The 19,502-nt window shown below is 37.5% G+C and overlaps 1 protein-coding gene across 2 annotated transcripts in view; it reads left to right on the plus strand.

Annotated features, from left to right (window-relative positions):
- Window positions 1-19,502, plus strand: part of ccbe1 (collagen and calcium binding EGF domains 1) — an 87,492-nt gene that overhangs the window by 13,365 nt on the left and 54,625 nt on the right. Inside the window, exons 3-5 of one of the 2 annotated variants that reach the window (XM_039687879.2) lie at window positions 9,670-9,822; window positions 14,909-15,088; window positions 15,213-15,293. In XM_039687879.2, the coding sequence (XP_039543813.2) occupies window positions 14,982-15,088; window positions 15,213-15,293 (188 nt within the window). In that variant the 5' untranslated portion in view covers window positions 9,670-9,822; window positions 14,909-14,981. The remainder of the gene's footprint in view (window positions 1-9,669; window positions 9,823-14,908; window positions 15,089-15,212; window positions 15,294-19,502) is intronic. The other variant, XM_089123790.1, reaches the window with a different exon arrangement.

Raw genomic sequence — 19,502 nt, forward strand, 5'->3', positions numbered from 1 at the left:
TTGAGTCAATTGGATGTATGTTTGTTGAATGCTAAATGGTTTTAACATGCCAACAGCTTTTGCCATGCTTCACCGACGGCTTAAAGGAGCAATGTGTGACTTTTAGCGACATCTAGTGGTTCGGTTGCGAGTTTGCACCAGGTTTGCACTAAGGGCTCAGCCCACTGCTCACCCCTCCCTTTCGAAGAAGCTACGGTTGCTAAAACGGGACAAACATCTCGTCGGCTGAAACAGCAGAGAATAGCCAGAGTAAGCCAAGAGTGTGTAACATTGTCACTGTTTCTGTACCACAGTCCATTATAAACCACATCATGAATACTGTCTGTTTACAAAGCCATAGTCAGGTGAGGATCAAGGGTTTTAATATATAATTTAATAAAATAATAATCAGCTGATTGTCTCACAAACGTAACCAGCAGCACATTTCTCCACACATACTGTAGCAAACCCATAATACAGCGAGGGAGCAGCTATATATTTTTTCTAACAGGGTAGTAATAGTTTAGCTGGCTAATATGTGCTGTTGCTGTGGCTGAGCTGGGACTCGTCCGCATCGCACGAGTCCAAAGGTCGGAAGTGCGCGCGCTGTTACAATCATGTCATCTCCGCATCCCATAATAGGCTTTTTTTCTCTGATTTTTAAAATTCTTCGCGATCGACTTTAGTGATAAAAGACTTTAGTAAAAGTCTCTATCGACGGGTTAGTGATTCCTGTAACGTACGGTCAATGACATGAATACTAATCATCAGCTGTCTCACGAACGTAACAGCACATCTATCCCCAACATAACAAACCCATAACACAGCGAGGGAGAACTAAGTTACATGAAACAATCCCAACTACATATTTTACACCACTCACAAGGGAAAAGTCACTACTCACGGAGTGTAAGGCTAGCTTCCAGCTTTCCGCTACTTCTCTTTCAAGGTAGTGATGAAACGCGTTCTGTAGCGCTGTTTGTTCGCGTTCGGCTACGGTAGGAAAATGACGTCACAACATGGCGACCTTCATAGAAGGGGATTCCCTCGGTTATGGAGCTATTAATGTCTCATTCTAAGGTAATAAAAACATTACGGCTAATTAAGTAAGTTCTTTATACACCACTGAAAACATAGTTATGGATGTCATATTGCATTTCTGTTAATAGATACTCAACTTTGTTACACATTGCACCTTTAAAGGGACAATGTGTACTTTATGTATTTTACCATTTAAAATCAATATTTTTATTCATAAATATGTCATCAATGGTGTACAAATACCTTTGCCAATTATCTGACTTATCCTCGTAAACCAAAAATGTATTATTTTTATATTGTCATGGAATGGGTGATTAAGTGCAAGGACTCAGTGCAAACAATAGGTATATTTATTAAGTAAACAACATAAAACAAAACCTCCCTCATGGGGGAAACCTAGACAGAAATCAGGCAGGATACAGGAAACAGGAAACACAGGGAACATGGACAACATGGACAACAAACCAGCACAGAACTGCAAACACAGGGAGATTAAGGCCTTGTCCACATGAACACGGGTATTTTTATAACCGTAGTTTTTCCTCCTGCGTTAAAAAAAAATCCAATGAAAACGCAAAAACACGCTATCAAGCACTGTCAAGAGTATGCCACACCACCAGGGGGCAATATATTACCCTAACGCCGCCTTCACACTGGCAGTTGAAATCAGCTCCGATGCGGCTGCGAAACGACCGGAAGTCATTCATTTCCTACGGAGATTCGCAGACCGCATGCGAATGGGTCCGAAACGGGTCCGACCGAGTGCGGTGCGAAGAAAATCGTGTCCGTTGGTCATCCGGATGCGTTCAAAAATTTGAACTCTTGCGAAAAGCTACGGACGGTTCCTATCCGACAATTCCAGCGGAAGTTGACCGTTGCTATGGTACTGATAAACAAACCTGAATTATTAACTTTTAATAAAATAAATTGATTTTATAACGATAAGTTGTGATGTCATTTTTTATTTTCATGACTTTCTAACGTTTATAAGGGCAGTTAATACAATTAAATTGAAGGTAGACATTGAACTATTGACCACTATATCACATTTTTTAGCCGACCTGATATGTCAACGTCCTGAGCAACTTTCCTCACGCAGCATAACCCTAATCAGAGAGATCATACAGAACTGACAGAATCAAACTTTAATCTCTCCGCCATTTTTGTTCTACCCGCGTCCGACGCTTTTCACTGTGTAGTACGACGTCCTTTGGGAACGTATTGCGTATTACGGCAACCCGGTCTCATCCCAAGACGTCATATAACTGACGTTTTGGGACGTCTTTTGACCATACGTCAATATTCGCCTTTATTACGGAGCTGATTTCAACTGCCAGTGTGAAGGCGGCGTAGGCTAACCGTAAAGCCACGTTGGCCAATCAGAAGCCTATAACAAAAAGTTATTACAGGTTCCTTGAAGTTTGTGGTGTTTTTTTCATTAACTCTTTTATTAAGTTAACTTTGTCTGACTGCTGTTTATTTAGTTACAATAAACAAGTTACAGTAAACTCTAAGGCATTTTGTTAGCCTATTCAAATAGGTGTAAATGAAATAATAGTATTACTATTTGGACACTTAGGGATAAGTTAAGGCCACTTACAAAGTACAATTGTAACCTCTTTACATCTTAATAGCTTCAAATAGTTCTTATTACAATTTACATAATCATTTGTCTTATCTGGGCTCTCAGGCTAGACAGTGACAGCAGCTCCCTGCAGACAACAGCCAGAGGACAGCAGGTCTGAAGACACAGTGTCTGGAGTTACACAAGAACTGTACAAGAGGTGTCATCTTACCTGCATACTCTCATCACTCAGTCATGCCTTTTTAACCACATAATGCTGGAGTTATGGTATTTATGAGCAGGGACTAACTGAAGCTAACCAGCCAGACCGTGACCACTTGGGTTTTACTCTGCAGAGAACTCATCTGAAATCATTATACGGCTATGTTAGGAATTCAATATTAGCGTGCTGCCTACTAGAGATCCCTGATGCCTAAATTTGGAAAGGCATGGAAAATGAGTTATGCATTCTACGGAGCCCCTAAAGCAACATAGGTAGAGGCCGTTCACACAGAACGCGTTTTTACCAGTGTTGGGAGTAACGCATTACAAAAGTAATACATTACAGTAACATATTACTTTTTGCTGTAACGCAGTAGTGTAAGGCATTACTAATCAATTTTCAGTAATATTTTACTCGTTACATGTTCAGTGAGGCTTGTATTACAGTTGTATTACAGTGTAATGTCTGCTTTTACTTCTTAAAGGCAACAGACTATGTGAAAGTTTTAAAGCAGTCTTTTAGTGCCAGTTCAGAGCGGTCGCGTCTGTAACATTGTTTTTTCCTCATAAATGCGAACACGAAAACTAAAATAAAATTAATATTTTAAGTTCTATGGAGACTGGAGAGCCAACCCTTCCTCATCCGATTTGCGTAGTGTAATTAACAGAATTACAAAAAATATATTTTGCCTCCTATTTTTTTTTTTTGTCACGCATGAATGTGTGTCTTTTCCCTAATATTAAAAATAAAACAGACTGATATTTGTCTAATGTCTGGAGTCCTTTGAGGAAGTAGCAAATATGTTTCAATACATATTTTCTGAGAATTTTTATTTCAAGTTTTGACTGCAAATGTCATGTCCATGATGCTCCTTAACTAGTTTTGTGGTGTAGGTCTACGTATTTTATCAAATAATACTAATAGCCTAATTTAAAGATAAGGCAGCATTGGATATGGACGGTAAGGAGAATAACGCTGGAGTTGAAAGAGGTGTGTCGCGATTCTGTAGGTTCGTGGATCTGAGTCGTGAGGCGAATCGCGATTTCGGTTTCATATTGCATATCGTTACAGCCCCAAAGTTGTTCTACTTAGTTATTTTGGTGAAAGTAACTCAAAAGTAATACATGAGTAATGTAACCATTACAATTCTGAGACAGTAATATTGTAAGGTAATGAATTACTTTTAAATAACAGTAACAAGTAATACCTAATGTATTACAGTTTGGAAGTAACTTGCACAACACTGGTTTTTACATTGTTTTTCAATATAAACACGTGCTAGACGGATGTCTAACTGTTCCGCTCGTGTCTTTTGCAGCTTGACACAGCATTCTAAAAATGTGGTTGAGAATCTAAAAGAAGTTAAAGAAGTTATAAACACTAATCTCTAGACCTTGTGCTTTTTTTTTCTCGTTCCACTGCTGTAATCAACAGCAAAAACATGTTCTGTGTGAAAAAGCGCTGAGTCTTGCTGAGGGGGATACATAAAGTAGGCTACATCAGATTTCACTTCTCATGTGAAGAGGTGTAGGGAGATATGACTGACAGGGCAATGTCGGAGGATTTGGTGCGCAACAGATCCTGAGCGTCATTGACAAATGTGTTATCTTGTAAAATGTGTGGTCAGCCAGTACCGGCACTTCGTATACACAGAGTATGCGTGAATGCAAATTCGAAGAGAAAGTGAATAGCAAGTGCTTGTTGATATAGATACAATATAGCCTACCATACAATATACAATCTTAATATATACAAAACAATTACTGAATTATAGAATTACGTGAGAACACAAAAGCATTGAAATGTTTTTTTTTCTCGCTTCTTGTATTTTTATTTTTTTTTTCTCCGTAGAATTGGTTACTTCCTTTCTGAACATATTTGGCTTCGGGCACATCCCTACTGCATTCTAATTGTATACCAATTATGTTTAAATGAGCCCGATCTCATGAAAGTTCGTATTTATAGCACAAATGTCATTTCTCGTGCCATTTATACATCAAAAACAGTTTTTTCGTGTATATGGTACACGTTTTTCGCGTGCATATGATACGCAATTTTTGGCGTGTAATACGCACAAACTCCCCACCCCCCTCCTCCCTAAACCTACCCCAGGGTTTTTTAGTGTGTAGCATATACACACACACAAAAAAAAAAAAAAAAAAACATTTTTGGGGTATAAATGCCACAAGAAATGACATTCGTGGTATAGATACGCATTTTCATGAGACTGTGTTGGTTTAAATAGTATATGATATAGCATGCAAAAATAAACAGCACACACACAAACACATGCAACAATTTTTTTTTTGAAAATTATTGCAACACATTCTCATCCCAAGGCATCATCTAACTAACAATTTTGACCATGCTTCAATATCTGACATTTTAGGCACCCTTTAGCGTCAGTTACATGACGCGATCCTAGGGGGTTATCTAATTGACGCTAAAGGTAAAGCATCAGGTAGGTTTAGTGCTGCGTTCCAGTCCAAAATTGTCATGCCCTTCACTCGCTAACTTCCCTCCATCTCGTTCACTCGGATGTGCGTCATTGCTTACGTTGCACGAGTGCCCACTACTGGCGGAAAGTGGAACGTGCTAAGCCCTTGATCACTTGGAATCAGCTATGGAGTTGATTTATTATTTAGAATTGTTTTTTCCCTTTAAGAATTTGTATACAGCATCCAAATGAATATATGTGTGTTTGAGTTGTTTTATAGAAAAACAATTCTAATTCATTTATCATAGAGTTGTTTTTGGAGACGAGATGTGGTGACATCACAATCGTGTTGCATTGTGGTATATGGAACTGCCTGAAGTATACATGTGAATTAGACTCGCTCCCTCGGTCAAAATCGAGGGAACGAGGGTCTGTCCATATAAACTTCCCTAGTCCACTTCATGAAGTGGAACACACTTCAAAATGGCATCAGGGATTCCCCCGAGGGGAAGTGCTTAGGGAAGTTCGCAAGTGCATATCTAAAAGTGGACTGGAACGCAGCCAAGGTCTGGGGTAGGGTTTAGACGCAATCCTAGGGCATCATCTAACTGACGCTAAAGGGTATCTAAAGCATCAGATATCGAATATTCCCAAGGCGCCAGTTAGATGACGCCTATACATGTCAAATAAGTTTGCAAAACTGTTGTCACGTGACCTTACATTCCATGTGGTGTTATTTCAGGAAAAAATAAAATAATTTATAAACACATGTAAAAATATTTAATTCAATTTTGACATACACTTCAAAATTAAAAGTATTGTAAATCTGAACACATGAGCTACTGCAGCTACCTGGTGTCATGCAAGTTTTCCATGGGCAACTAGAATATAAAATCGTCTATTTTTGGCTCTTTATTTTGGGAACTAACATATTAGTTTGGGTTATAACAGTTTTTACTCGTATGTTAAATATAAAAACACAAGTAGGCGTACCTCCTCTTTTCAGGTGGTCAGACGGACAGGTTAATGTGTGCGTGGGTTTGTGGTGCCCTGACACAACGCATTCCAACGCATTCTCACCCCAAGGCGTCACCTTTGACCATGCTTCAATATTTGATGTTTTAGGCGCCCTTTAGCGTCACTTGCATGACGCGATCCTACGGCATCATCTAACTGACGCTAAAGGAAAGCGTCAGTTAGAGGACGCGGTTAGGTTTAGGTATGGGTTGGGGGTAGGGTACGCGATCCTAGGGCGTCATCTAACTGACGCTAAAGGGCGCCTAAAGCGTCAGATATTGAAGCATGTCCAAATGCTTCCCAAGGCGTCAGTTAAGTGACGCCTTGGGAGTGAGAATGGGCTGGCCCTGAGGGACTGAGTGTTTGTCTGAAGCCATATAGCACTATGGGACATTTCTGTATTGTTGCTGACAGGTGTCTGTCTGACAGTGATGGATGCTGATGTTATGACAGCCTCCATTTACTACGACTGCACTCAGAATATGAACTGTGAGAGAGAAGAAGAGAAGCTGGCATCTATACAGACAGACAGACACCCGTAAACAGATTATGGAGGCTGCACTGCACGCTCTCTGCTTATCCCAGAATTCCTTGCAACGTCTCAGCTGCAATGCTTTTCAAGGCTGAATCTGAAACCGAAGGCTGCCTCGTTGCCCAGAAAGTCTTGCCATGTGCGTTTTTGTTTTTCAAAAAACATAGTAAAACGGTAATGAAATTGTATAACGATTTTAAATAGTTAGGTAAATTGTAATACATTGTTTTCATCACTCTTTGATTAATTGAAAGTTGAAACGAACAGCATTTTAACATGTCATTATTACATTATAAATGTCTTTTCTGTAATTTGTAATCAATTTAATGTGTCCTAGCTGAATAAAATTATTAACTACATCCAAAAACGAATTTTACTGACCCCAAACTTTTGAACGGTATAATAAATTAAATTATATCCATCTATCCATTCTCCAAAATGTTTGAAATTGTGGGGATGCTGGAGCATATTTTAACATGATAAAGTAAATGATTATGTGCATGTACATAAATTAGTACTTGTCATTCTTTAAAATGCAGAAAATACAGGGTTACAGAGCCAAAAAGTCATTTAAAATGACAACGTTTGGGGCTGGAATAGGAATATGTTAGCCTGGGGAGTGGAGAAAATATACTGTGTTGAAAGAGAAAAAAAAGGTAAGAATTGAGGGAAATAAAATGGTTGATGAGGGGAAAGATGCAATCAAGGAGTGGTAAAATGGAACAGAAGGATGAATTGAGAAAGAGACATTAGTTTGGCCATGTGTGTGTCCAGGAGTCAGCATGGTGCCGCTCTGTGGTTGGTGTGCCAGGCATTGTGTAATCACCTTATGCCCAACACAGAGAATCTTCCCTGTCCACAGGCCCAATTCTCAGGCAAGGTGATATGTAACCGAATGGACCGAGAAAAATATAAAGGGGGAAACAAAAGCCATTTCAGCTTATTATGGTGACACTTCCTTGGGTAAAGTGATGCACAGGGTCCTCTAATAGGACATATGCTGCAACATGGACTGACTCAAAGATACACATTCAAACTGCAGATACAATTAAATAATAGCAGTGGTATTAGATTATATGCTTTAAATTAAAATGTTAATTTGCTCTTTAGAAGATTGCATGTGTTTCAGAAGCTGTGGCTTAGTAGTTAGTGCATGCTCTGACGTGTTGAGCAGTGGGGCTCATTAAGGCGAAGTGAATTTGATTCCAACTTGTGGCATTTTCAGATCTGGTTCTCCCCTCTCGCTCTCCATCTTTTCCTGTCTTTATCCGTTAAACCAAAATTCTCATTGGAGCAAGTTTGCTCACTTGGCAGACATCTTGGCGAAAACCCCTGGCAGCTTTTTTCGAGTCACGTAAGCACATCTGCTACTATCTTCTTGAGTAGGGACTTTCAAGGCTGTGACTTTTTTTGCCATTTGGACACAGAATTTTGGACTCTCCTGTAGGCCATGTCACTAGGCTATAATAAATACAGCAATTAAATACTGCATTTAAAATAAATACTACTGACAACATTTAAATCATATCTTCTTATAGCTCAAAATCAATCTTTATATTTTTACAAAATATAAAAATTACATTCGTATTTCTTAAAGTTGGTCCAGCTAGTCTATTAATTGACAAGCTGAACTTCCATTCAACTCAGCGTTGTCATTTTATTCTTTTTACGACTTTTATAAAATAGGCTATATAGGCTAACAGTTGCCATTTTTATTTTTTAAAGTTGGTCTAGCTTTCTTATTGATATGCCTAACTTCCTTTGCCCCCACATAGCCTACTTAGCATTGCAATTTCATTATATTTTCCTTCAGTCATCTTTTTATAGGCCTACTGCTTCTTACTAAACAATTGCAATAATAAAAGAAAAGATTAGGCTACATGTTTTGTTTAGAGACAACAGAAACCCCAAAGATTTCAAAAGACTTTCAAGACTATATTTCAAGTTATTCACAGACACATTGCACAACAACGCAACAAAAATGCCTTGTGTAAAACGTTATAACTTATAGGCTATAGGCTATAGAAGAGAGGCAGGAAAAAAAACACTGCCTCTCTTCTTTAAGACTGGCTGTGAGGGATGTTTGCACCTGGAGACATATAATAACCCCGCTCTCTCTAATTTATCTATCTTCCTTTTTCCTCCTCTCTGCTGAGCCATCAAAAACTGCAGAAACTTAAATGGCACAGCAGGCACCCTCCCTAGTCGTGACGCACCCCGGTATTTATAACCCTGGTCATCCATTTTGTTTACGATGAGGGAGGTGTGCAGCGCTGGAGCCGAAGAGGCATCTAGCGGCCTACAGCGGTACTACAATTGCAGTTTGAGGTGTTCTTGTGGATCAGACGTTTTTTTTTTTTTCCTTGGTCAAGGGATGCCTTATGCGGCATAATGGCATCCCTTGACCAAAGAAAAAAAAAAAAAAAAAACGTCTTACCCCTATGTTATGCCCCTATGCCAGCACTGACAACAGGTAATAAAATTGATATCACGTGATAAAGTGCACATGTAGGCCTATGACAGGATGAACATTTTAATCCAAAATGATTTGCTGTAGCGACACACAGTCAGTGAGTAAATCTCGGTTCACAGATGTCCAGGCAGGTCATGTGAGGTCGAAAATCTGACAGACGGCAAATCTCAAGATTTTGCTCTCTCTCTCTCTCTCTCTCTCTCTCTCTCTCTCTCTCTCTCTCTCTCTCTCTCTCTCTCTCTCTCTCTCTCTCTCTCTCTCTCTCTCTCTCTTTCTCTCTTAGTGTGTGTGTGTGTGTGTGTGTGTGTGTGTGTGTGTGTGTGAGTCTCTCTCATTCTGACTGGAGGTTGTGTTGTTGATGCAGAGTGATAGTAAATCCCACATCTTCATTTTCTGTTCTCAGACATTTTCACATTGATTCAAATCCAGAGCTGTATTCTTCATGTGTCAACTATCAGCTGAAGAGAGAAAGGGAAGGAGAAAAAATAACAGTGCTGAGCCCCCCGGATGACCTTGATTATGGACCATTGATTGGGGCGACCCAGAGGTCAGCATGGTAAATTCTTCCTGTTCTTACACACCAAAGTACACACATGTAAATGTCATTATCACAAGGAGTTGAACCTTCATGTCAAAACACATATGATTCTCACTTTGTGTAAAGGAAAATGGCATAGGTCCCAAATCTATTCATTCACATGTTTAAAAAGAGATCATTAGCTTATAGATTAATTTAAATCTTTGGCACCAAAGAGTAGTCTATATTTGGATAAACTTCAAAGCATTAGATACAAAATTAAAAATGTCTGTTTTTGTTTTGTTTTTCAGTATTACTTTTAAATCATGATACATTTACTTGAGAGAACAAATAAGTCTTTTTTTCTAAAAAGAAAAAATTATAATTAATGTTTAAAAAAATTATAATAATAATAATTCATGCTTAAAACCTATAGCTAAATCTGTCAGTGTGGTTAGAAACAAACTTGTTTTCCATTTAAATAAAATGTTTAATATTCTTTTGAATACGTTTTTCTGTTTTTTTAACATAATTTCAATAAAGAAATTTCAATTTATTGTCTTGGGTCATTTTGCTTCTCAAGTAGATGCATAACTATGAAAATATTGAACATTCCACTATTATTGCACAAGAAAACAGATTAGTGGGTTGCTTTGTCACAGTAGAAACTGCCATTATTATTCCATATTGTTATATTCCATATGTCATATCATTATTTTTAGTATATTTATATTTTTAAGCTTAATTTAAAACAAATTATGAAAAAATGCAAAATTCACAAAGCATAAATATATTTTTAGGCCAACAGATCATGAAATTAGCCTGACTAAATTACATTTAAAACATCTGACAACTTGTCTCATACTGGTACTATGCTATGGGAGAAGAAAAAACACACTTAACTCGAGGATTTAAATTATTATTTTCTTCTATTCTTTAATAATTCAAATCTGCCTGCATTATTTAGTTTTAAGACTTAGTATAAGTCTTATATATGCTTGTGTGGTTGTGTTCACTTGTTTAGCTGAAGTGAAAAATATGATGATATTTATATTTGGTTTGGTAGACAACGGTAGATGTTTGAAACACATTATTCAGAAGTTCTGAGTAGTTTTTCCATGCTTTTGAAAGAAGTTTTTTATGCTCACCAGGGCTACATTTATTTGATAAAAAATACAGTAAAATCAGCAATATCGTGAAATATTATTGCACATTAAAATAACTGTTTTCTATTTTAATACTTTATATATATATATATATATATATATATATATATATATGAAGAGTTCAGATGCAAAAGCTTCTAAGTGCCATTTGAAATTTTCTTCTAAAATTATCATTTTTATCAAGCTTGTATATTTAATTTCAGTAATTTCACTTAAATGGCAATGAAGATTACCTATTGTCATTTAAGTGAAATTACTGAACTGAAATACACAAGCTTGATAAAAATGGTCATTCTAGAACAAAATTTCAAATGGCACTTAAAGGCTTTTGCATCTGAACTCTTCATATATATGTGATAAAGCTGAATTTTCAGCATAATTACCTACTCCAGTCTTCAGTGTGATCCTTCAGAAATCATTCTAATATGCTGATTTGCTGCTCAAGAAATGTGTCTTATCAAAGTTAAAAAAAACAGCTGTGTATTGTTATTTAAACACATTTGTGTAATTGACTTTTGGCTCAAGATTTCATTACATTGAAACAAATCATTGTTCCTTGGAACTTGAAGTGTTTGCAGCTATTATACAACAGAAGTGAGGGGGGGAAACAGACCTTAGCTTGTTTCTTCAGTCATACCCAACTGCAAATATTTGCATCTTGACATTAAAATGTTTGGAAGGTTTATAAAGACTGCCTATTTCCCTGCTGTTACACTGCTCAATTTGATCTATGTCCTATGACTTGCAAGCAAAACTTGCAAGCACACTCTTTCTAGCACATATTTGCATCATCGGTGACTCATAACAAAATTCCTAACTTTTATGTAAATCACTCCATCAATTACAAAGCATAAGAAAATGCTAAATTGTTATCACTATGCCGTTACAGGCAAAATGCTTAGTTAAACAATAGACTTAAATTGATCATTGCTGTTTGATTAGGATTACAATTCTTTATAAAGCAGAAAACAATTCATTTGTTCTGTTTACTTGTGTGGGTGTTTGAAGAGCATGGCATGAATTATGCAAACCACCTGAAATTTAAAAAAAAAATCATATGTAAACAGCTGTAAAGAATATAAAATGTTTAAATGTTATAGCTACATCCACTCACATAGAGGTTCACATCAACTTTTTTGCTCACCAGCCACTGGTTTTCCAGCACAACCAGAGCCATAAGCTTGGTAAAACCGCTGTTTCCTCCTAATCTCTCACCGTTTCTCCTCCATATTGCTTTGAAAAAGCATTCTGTGCAGAATTTAAATGGGTCCGATTCATTTTCTGGTCTGCGTCGACTCACGTATGATCCGCTCTGTTTTATTATGTCTCTGGACCGAAGCAGACTGTGTGCGCACTGCGACTTTTCTTGTGACACTAACATGAAAACACTTCATTAGCCCCACCATAGAAAATAATGTTGAAAAAGTGACCGATTTCAGCCGCTGCTTTAGCATCTATAGACCATTTCACAAGATGTAAACAACACTGGTCCAGAAGCACTTCCTGTTTCAGTTTTTTAACACTACACAAAAGCTGGAATAAAAATACTACCAACAGAACATGTAAAACTGAATCAAAAAGTTAAATAACATCTTTAAGATGTTTTCTTTGCATGTGAAATAAAGAAAACAGTTACAAACTGAAACAGGAAGTGCTTCTGGGCCAGTGTTGTTTACATCTTGTGAAATGGTCTGTTCATTATGTTGGGGCCGGGCGCTTTAGATCCTAGAGAGCATTTGATTGGACAGAAAATCTGATGAATCTAAGTGCAGAGTGATGTCATCAAAATCATTGATCATGAGAGATTATGTTTTGAATGCTTATATCTTCTAAATGGGAATGGGAAATTAGTCATTGTTTGGAGCACACTAGCTTATTGATAACAATAAGGCTAACATGTCCTTAATTTTGATGTCATGGGGACTTTAATATTCTCATAATTTGACAGCAGGCATATTAGGCTGTTGTCACTTTAAGACCTGACACACAGGCCCATTAGAGGTTAAGTCAGGTTACACATGCGTGTTTTTTTCTCAACTGTTCTTAACTATGTTCGCTTCAATTATGTGAATACCCACCAAGACTGGCATTATTGTATGTATTTCACTCTTTACGCGCAATAAGCAGCAAAAAATAACTCAACTTAGTACTGAGGCGGCTGGAAAAGAGTAAAATTATGTGCATTACGCGCAATCCTAAACTTCAAAACCCTGTAACACCAACAATATTCATCCGGAGCAAATGAAACGAGTGAGCGAGGAGAGGCAAGTTTGTGTGTCTGAGAGAGAGTGCAGCTATCATGTAGCCCATATGCGGAAAAAGAGTATTGGAAACGTTTCGGATATTTCATCAAAATATGTAGAAAAATCTATATTTATGATGCCTTTTAAAAAGACTCCAGTTGAAAATGCATATATTAAATGCATATATAATATAGGCCTATATAGACTTCGTGTTTATTAGTATTAGTATTTTCTATTAGTATTATCTATTAGTATTTTAGCCACTAATTTTTCTGCTAAAATCCACCTGCATTTGTGTCAAGCTCTGCAGCCTCGTGTTATGATGGGAAATAAAGTTTAAGAAGCATTTCTTGCAACTAATTTTCTTAAAATGATTGAAGAAAGATTAGTTTATTCTGTTTAGATTTTGAGCCTAATGAGGGAACTTGTAATACTTAGCTTAAAGTCTCCATAAAGTCTAGACATTGGCCCTGATGACATCAACCTAGCATCTTAAATCTGTTGCTTGGAATGTGAAAGTGTTGAAAGAAAAAGACAAAAAGAAGGAAAGAAAAAGAAAAGGAAGTTTATCACTACAAAAAAAAAAAAAAAAAAAACACGGCACGAAAAGTGATCTCAGCCAAGATTCATCAGCAGCATCGTGCAAACAGCTCCATGGAAACACATCTTTGGAAGCAGACCATTTATTTGCACTTCCAAGCACTTGAGGTTGACCCTGTCTGATGCGTTTAGAGTTGCTTGCTCATGAGAGACGGTTCTGAAACTCATGAGATGGGAGATTATTCATCAGGAAGATTTTTCTGGGGAGAGCATCTTCATTTATCGCTCTTCAGATGGTTGGGAATGGAGATTTTTATTTTTAGTGAGGGCTCCTCTGCATTAAAACAAGAAACAGCTGCTGCTTTGTCGGCCACTAGGGGGCGAAAATTTCAAAATGTCCCTCACTTCATCTGTGGCCACAACTGAAATAGTTATATGAATTTCGTGGGCATCAATAACACTAATTTAAAAATAACTACAATTCAAGAATTATACTATTAGCCTAAATCTTTTTTTTTTCTTTTTTTTTGTGACAATCCTGGCCTTGTGGGCCGTTTTAGGTCCCTTAACAGCTTATGGCATTAGTCAGAGGTCAAGGATGAAGATTTGGTGCAAATAATTCCTGTTGTGAGGGATTCAGTTTGCCTTGTTTAACCTTTGAGAGCAATCATTGGGAGCCTATATCTATTTCCATTTTTATAATTGTATAATTTAAATGTTTTAATTCACTTCACATTTCTATATTCATTATTTCATAAAATATTTATTTCATCCTTATGTACCAAATTAAACACTTGTCATAGGGTAATCATTAATCATTTTGACATTTTCCATCTAAAACTGTTAACTCCTTTATAACTATACTATGATTATGATTATATTTATAAATTACACATTCATATATTATTTAGTATACACACATAATTTAAACATAACATAAACTAAAATAATTATTATTTAACTCAAACCTCACCCCCCTTGGGTTTTCACCTTTTTTCAAGCTTATTTTCAGTAATGGCTTTGCTGTTACGTGCGGCAATTATTAAATATTATACCTATAACTTGCTTTTCTGAACCTATGGAAGTTGATCAAGTGTTGCAGTGGGAGGGGCCGGGGGGAATCTGCGCGTGGGGCTTCGCAGGAGGTAACCAATCAATACTCTCTCAATTCCTCAGAAACAAGCGCTGAACTTCAAGACACTGGCTTTATTCGGACAAATATCTTTTTTATCATCTCAGAGTGTTTGAAATGAGCTCCACGGCCAGAGGAACTCCTCTCAGTCTCGCTGTGGTGGTAATACTCTTCTCATTGGGAACGCCGTGGACTTTCCGAGAGGAGAAGGAGGATGTGGACAGGTAAAGTGCGCGTGCTGTCAGCTCGCTGTTTGCGCTAACTCAGAGGATGGAAAGTTTCTGTCCTGTGCGTGAGGAAGAATTGTTTCTGTAAAAAGAAACAGCTGACGTCTTCTTTGTCTTACAGAGAAGTGTGTTCAGAGAGCAAAATCGCAACGACAAAATACCCGTGCGTAAAATCCACTGGAGAGGTGACCACATGCTACAGGTAAGGAACTGTTTACTTCTACATTTTAGCATTCTGTTGGTTTTTGTGTATGATTGTGGGTATATATTGTCTGTAATCGCTTTTGTGACTTATTTAACGTTTTGTAGGCTATTAAAGTAGGGCTGAATTGGACAGCTTCTCATAAAAAAAATAAGTGCCCTATGTCTGTCTATTATGGTTATTTTGCATGGTTAGGCAATGAAACCTTCTTTGCTTTAAAAAAAAAAAAGTATTGTATTTGCAGGACGGCTGCCAAGAAATTATATTTAGTTGTTTTATGGTTAAGTTTGAAAATAGAGCCACTGGCTCCATGTCTGACAGCAGCAGCCAGTTTTTAATGTGCCATTGTATTCTACATCACCAACAGTACACAGACTCCAGCTGTGTTTAATGCATTTCTTATGTGCCAATGGAAGAACCATATACTGAGTTTATATGTCAAAAATGAGACCCACATTGTGTCCTTTCAAACTGAAAATGACTATAAAATCTGTTCAAATCAGCCAGTCAGTTTCTCATTCTCATAAAGTGCACAGGATTTTTCTCTCACTTGGTTAGCTGTGTTGGTGTGTTTTGTGTGGGTCATGTTAAGTAATCCTGTTTTCATTCCTGTGACCTTTTAGAATTAGTGAAAGAAAGCAAGGAGATATTATTCTTTGAAGGTTGAGGATTATGATGCTGGAGGTTTAAGCCGGCTCCGGATGCAATGCAGACCAAGATTCCTCAGCCTTAGCGCAGTAACTTAAGCTAGTTTTGAAAGCAGGTCTTGGTTCCAGTCTGTTACTTTGCCATGGGATGGTTAGATTATTATTAAGGTTTATTGTGTTGCTGTACACCCCCTCAGTTAAAGGTAAAGTTCGTTTAAAAATCTACTTGCATTCACTCATAACTTTTCAGTTTTTATGAATGCACTTGACATTAAAGTGAGCTTGGATAACGGCTGCTGAGCTGCAAAAGACAGAAAACACCATAAATATTCAGACTACTTTTATTTTTCATAATCTCTTCTTTGTGGTCCATGGATGGCATAAAGTCACACAGGTTTGGAAATGTATTAATAAATAATGGCAGGTTTCATTTTAGGATGAAACACTTTAAATATTTGTCTACAATAGAAATCAAGCAATCAAAATTGTAGATGATTTTATCCTCTTTTCCATTATCACTTGATAATGGTGGCACTCTCCTCTGGTGGTGGTGCATTTCAGTCCACCTGCATGCTGGAAGCTGGAAGTAGCAAGTTAAAGCATAACTTCAACATTTTTTTATTATTATTTCAACAGGCGCTGATGTGTGATGCTTTGAAACACTTGCCAAAATCGCTGTTAAGCTTGTAAGCTTGTAAATTCCTGGGGTGTATGGTGTATGGGCCAGCGCTGGTGACCTGTGGAGTCCCTAACTCTCTCAAGCGTGCTTTGAGAGTATTTACACACTGGGTCTCAAGTGAGCACACTTGTCAGTATCATTTGCTCATATGCAGATCACTAAAATGGTTCAATCCCTGTTTTGATATGAGCTCATCGTAAATTAACAGGTGTCGTTAGTGTAAGTCACCACACCTCTTTTCGGTTGTGGCTTGGCGGCTCTCAAACTCGTGATGTGATTTTTGGAAATAATTGTGTAATTTATTGTTCAATTAATGCTTCAAATCTGATGTGATCTGATTTGATCTTCTGCACATCTGTTCTTGTGTTAGAAACATTCATGCAAGCCAGGGTTTGTCTCTTGAATAGATTATGATGTAAGGAGAATGTTCATGCATTGACAATTGACATTGTCTTTGGTTGTGATCAGGGGCGTCACTAGGCCCTTTTTAGGGGGGCTTCAGCCCCCCTAAATTTATGCCTAGCCCCCCTAAAAATGTGTGCCTAATATGCTACACAAATTCGTGTTCGCTTCAGTCTTGTTTTAATCAGATTCAGTGTGTTCTACATCTTAAATCAGTGGCACCAAGCAGAAAGCACGTCAAAAAGAGAGGAAATTGTGCGTGTGTTCATCTGAGCCCATTGGTCTGTCACTGCTCATCAATGTCAGAATATTTGAGATGACCAATCAAATCAAAGTAGGCGGACTTTACAGTACATTCACAGAAGCTGAGCGCGAATTTTAGCAGCACGACTCGACTTCAGTGCACGGGCAAGTGGCAAGTGCGACATGTAAATAGCTAAACTTATAACGTTATATATTTGACAGTTTTTTGAGGTCATAAATGTTAAACGAATGATAAACAAAAAGTAATCAGGAAAACTAATATAGTTTCATCTAATTATAATATTATATTCAACATGTAACGTCAGCCTATAATGTAATAATTAGTTTAATGTCATTGTGAGACAAGAAACGTTAACAAATCCGTTTTCATCATGTAAGGTAAATGATTAATAATGAATGTGTGAAAATATAGTACAAATTGTAGCCTTTAGTAATTAAAAAAAAGCTCAGCTTTAGGATGGGGAGAGAAAGGGCACGATGAGGAGACAAGCGAGAGGAGAGAGCAGGTATTGACAAATCTACTGACATCGTTTTAAAGTTATTTCTTTTTTTTTTGGTCTTCAAACGTCTTGAAATGCACATATCAGAGATTAAAAAATTTAACCCCCAAACCTCCACCTCAAATGTAGGACCTCTTTGATTATAAAGCCCTGTCCACAGCCCTGTATAGGCATCAGAGTCAGAACCAGAAAGCGCTTTATCCCAAGTGTGCTTTTTTGTACTAAAATGAAAAGCCTAATTATCAGTCAAAGCTCAACTTTAGGAGGGCAAGAGACAGGGCAAGAGAAAAACAAAGAGAAAAAGAGTGTGATGCTGATGAGGAGAGAAAAATAATCAGCTGCCCACTGACATGGTTTTATCAAAAAAAAAAAAAAAATGCCTTCAAAACATCTTAAAATGGACATAATAGTTCAGAGAATTCAAAATTTTCTCGGGGAAACCCCGAACCCCCCTAACTGCCACAATTCGAATCCAGGACTACAGTGTTTGTAAAACCCTGCAATTGCATGGTAATGAAAGTGAGCGTTAGACCCTAAATTAAACTTTTACCTTGTTTTTTTTTTTATTCACACCCTCATTGGGGGCTAAGCCCCCCTAAAAGGAAAATCCTAAATCTCCCCTGGTTGTGATCCATCCTGGAGCTTAATAGCTGTGAAAACTAACCAGGGATGTAAATGGATGCTAAACTTTCTGTCCATCAGTGAATGATTCATTTTTGAGCTCTTATTGGCTTTGAGTCTATTTGTGCATAAAAGTATTTTGGTTCTATGGTAAATGGACTGCATTTTTATATAGCGCTTTCATAGACCAAATGGCCACCAAAGCGTTTTACATATTGCCTCACATTCACACACTCATTCATACTGTACACCGACGGCGGTGTCAGTCATACAAGGCGCCATCCAGCTCGTCGGGAGCAGCTGGGGTTAGGTGTCTTGCTCATGGACACCTCGACACTTGGTCACACTTGGACCACCTTTCGGTTTGTAGACAACCCACATGAACCACTGAGCCACTGCCACCCTAAAAGGAAAATCTGCCACTGACATTTATACACTCACCTAAAGGATTATTAGGAACACCATACTAATCAGTGTTGGGAAAGTTCACTTTCTACATGAACTAGTTCAAAGTTCAGTTCACACATTTTAAAATGAACTAGTTCAGTTTGCACAGAAATATAAGATTTTTCCCATCCTTTCCTTTCCCAGCTTCTAGGTCTCCAATGTCAATTTTTTTAAATATGTGAAATGTTTGTTGCTGTTATTGGAGTTGTCTTAAAGAATAGAGCGTCTTGTAGTGCTTGCTTTATCAATGTTTATGCGTTGGGCTAACAAACAATAACTGACTGGGTTATCTGATCAATCACCGCCGATTAGCGTCACACAAAGGAGTGATTTGGAAAAATGAGTCGTTGTACGAAGTCGGTGAGCGAATCAAGTAAAAATAAATGCATATTATAAGACAACAAAAGTGTTTTTTTGTCATTGCATTCATGTAAAACTGTTGTTGGCGACTCCCAGAACAATATTAGGAACATTTTAAATGCCATAATAGGTGCCCTTTAAACGTACTTAACAAATAATTAAATGATGAATCTGATGATATACTCAAGATGTTCCTGGGAAACTTGGGTGTTGATAATTCTTCCAAATATTTCTGGTGGTTTTAGGCCTGTTTCTGCGCTCTGAAGTAGAAGCATTCCAGGGCAAAAGG

Source organism: Pimephales promelas, chromosome 19 (assembly GCF_988280905.1).
Source record: "Pimephales promelas chromosome 19, fPimPro1.hap1.1, whole genome shotgun sequence".
NCBI lineage: Eukaryota > Metazoa > Chordata > Actinopteri > Cypriniformes > Leuciscidae > Pimephales > Pimephales promelas.